Raw genomic sequence first — 860 nt, 5'->3', positions numbered from 1 at the left:
GATGAGCTCATTGGCATCTTTCTTCACCCGGGGTGGGATGTCTCCGTCCTCCTGGGAGGGGGCAGAAGGGCCGTGGGCAGTGTCAGCACCAGGGCTGGTCGGCAGCTTGGCACCACGGCAGAGTCTGGTGTGGGGAGAGCCCAGCCACGCTCACCATGACCTTGCGGAGTTTGTAGTTGCGGGCGCGGATGTCCTGCATGAGCATCTCGAAGGGGGTGAGCTGGTACTCGGTGGGCAGGGGGTTGAACTGCTTCTCCTGCACCTTCTTCAGCTTCACGCCATGCCTCAGCTCCCGCATCAGCTGCACCCACAGCCGGGCCTGGGGAGATGGACATGGCGTCATCCCCGTCTGGTCCCTGGCACAGCCCCCATGCCTGGCCACACCACCATACCCAGTCAGTGTTGCGCAGGCTGCCCAGCTCTGCTGCTGGCCGCTCCTCTGCCTCCTCGTCCTCCTTCAGCTTCTGCAGCATCTGCCATGGCACGAGACACCGTCACCCCATCGTGGCACCCGGTGACCCCAAAGGTCCTGCTGGGACTATGCCGTGGGGCCACAGCACTGACATGACACCCCAAAGCACCCCCATCCTTGCTACGAGCCGTCCCCAGCGTCACCAACCAGGTGGAATCCAGCGCAGCGCCCCGGGAGAGGGTGTACGGCCGAATGCCGGTGCCAGAAGCCCTGGCTGGGGCAGGCAGAGGGGACCACTGTTCTCACCCCAAAATTTTGGGCCCGTGGGTGGTTTCCCCAGCTGGGCAGCGGTGCCCACGCTCACCTCCTTGGCATCACGGATCTTGGCAAGGAAGGCTTTGAGCTCCACGGTCTCGGCGAAGAGTGCCCGGCAGACAGCCTGGTAGTG

At 64.4% G+C, this 860-nt stretch overlaps 1 protein-coding gene across 1 annotated transcript in view; it reads right to left on the bottom strand.

The window, feature by feature from the left end:
• SPIRE2 (spire-type actin nucleation factor 2) overlaps positions 1-857 on the bottom strand; it is a gene marked incomplete at both ends in the record, with an annotated part of 3,185 nt that extends 2,328 nt beyond the window's left edge. Inside the window, 3 exon segments of the mRNA XM_010160739.1 lie at positions 155-319; positions 393-473; positions 777-857. Of these exon segments, the coding sequence (XP_010159041.1) occupies positions 155-319; positions 393-473; positions 777-857 (327 nt within the window).
• Positions 858-860: the final 3 nt, after the last annotated feature.

Source organism: Eurypyga helias, unplaced genomic scaffold (genome assembly GCF_000690775.1).
Source record: "Eurypyga helias isolate BGI_N326 unplaced genomic scaffold, ASM69077v1 scaffold21091, whole genome shotgun sequence".
Lineage (NCBI taxonomy): Eukaryota > Metazoa > Chordata > Aves > Eurypygiformes > Eurypygidae > Eurypyga > Eurypyga helias.
Note: the sequence above shows the minus strand (reverse complement) of the source record. Positions and strands in the feature narration are given on the sequence as shown.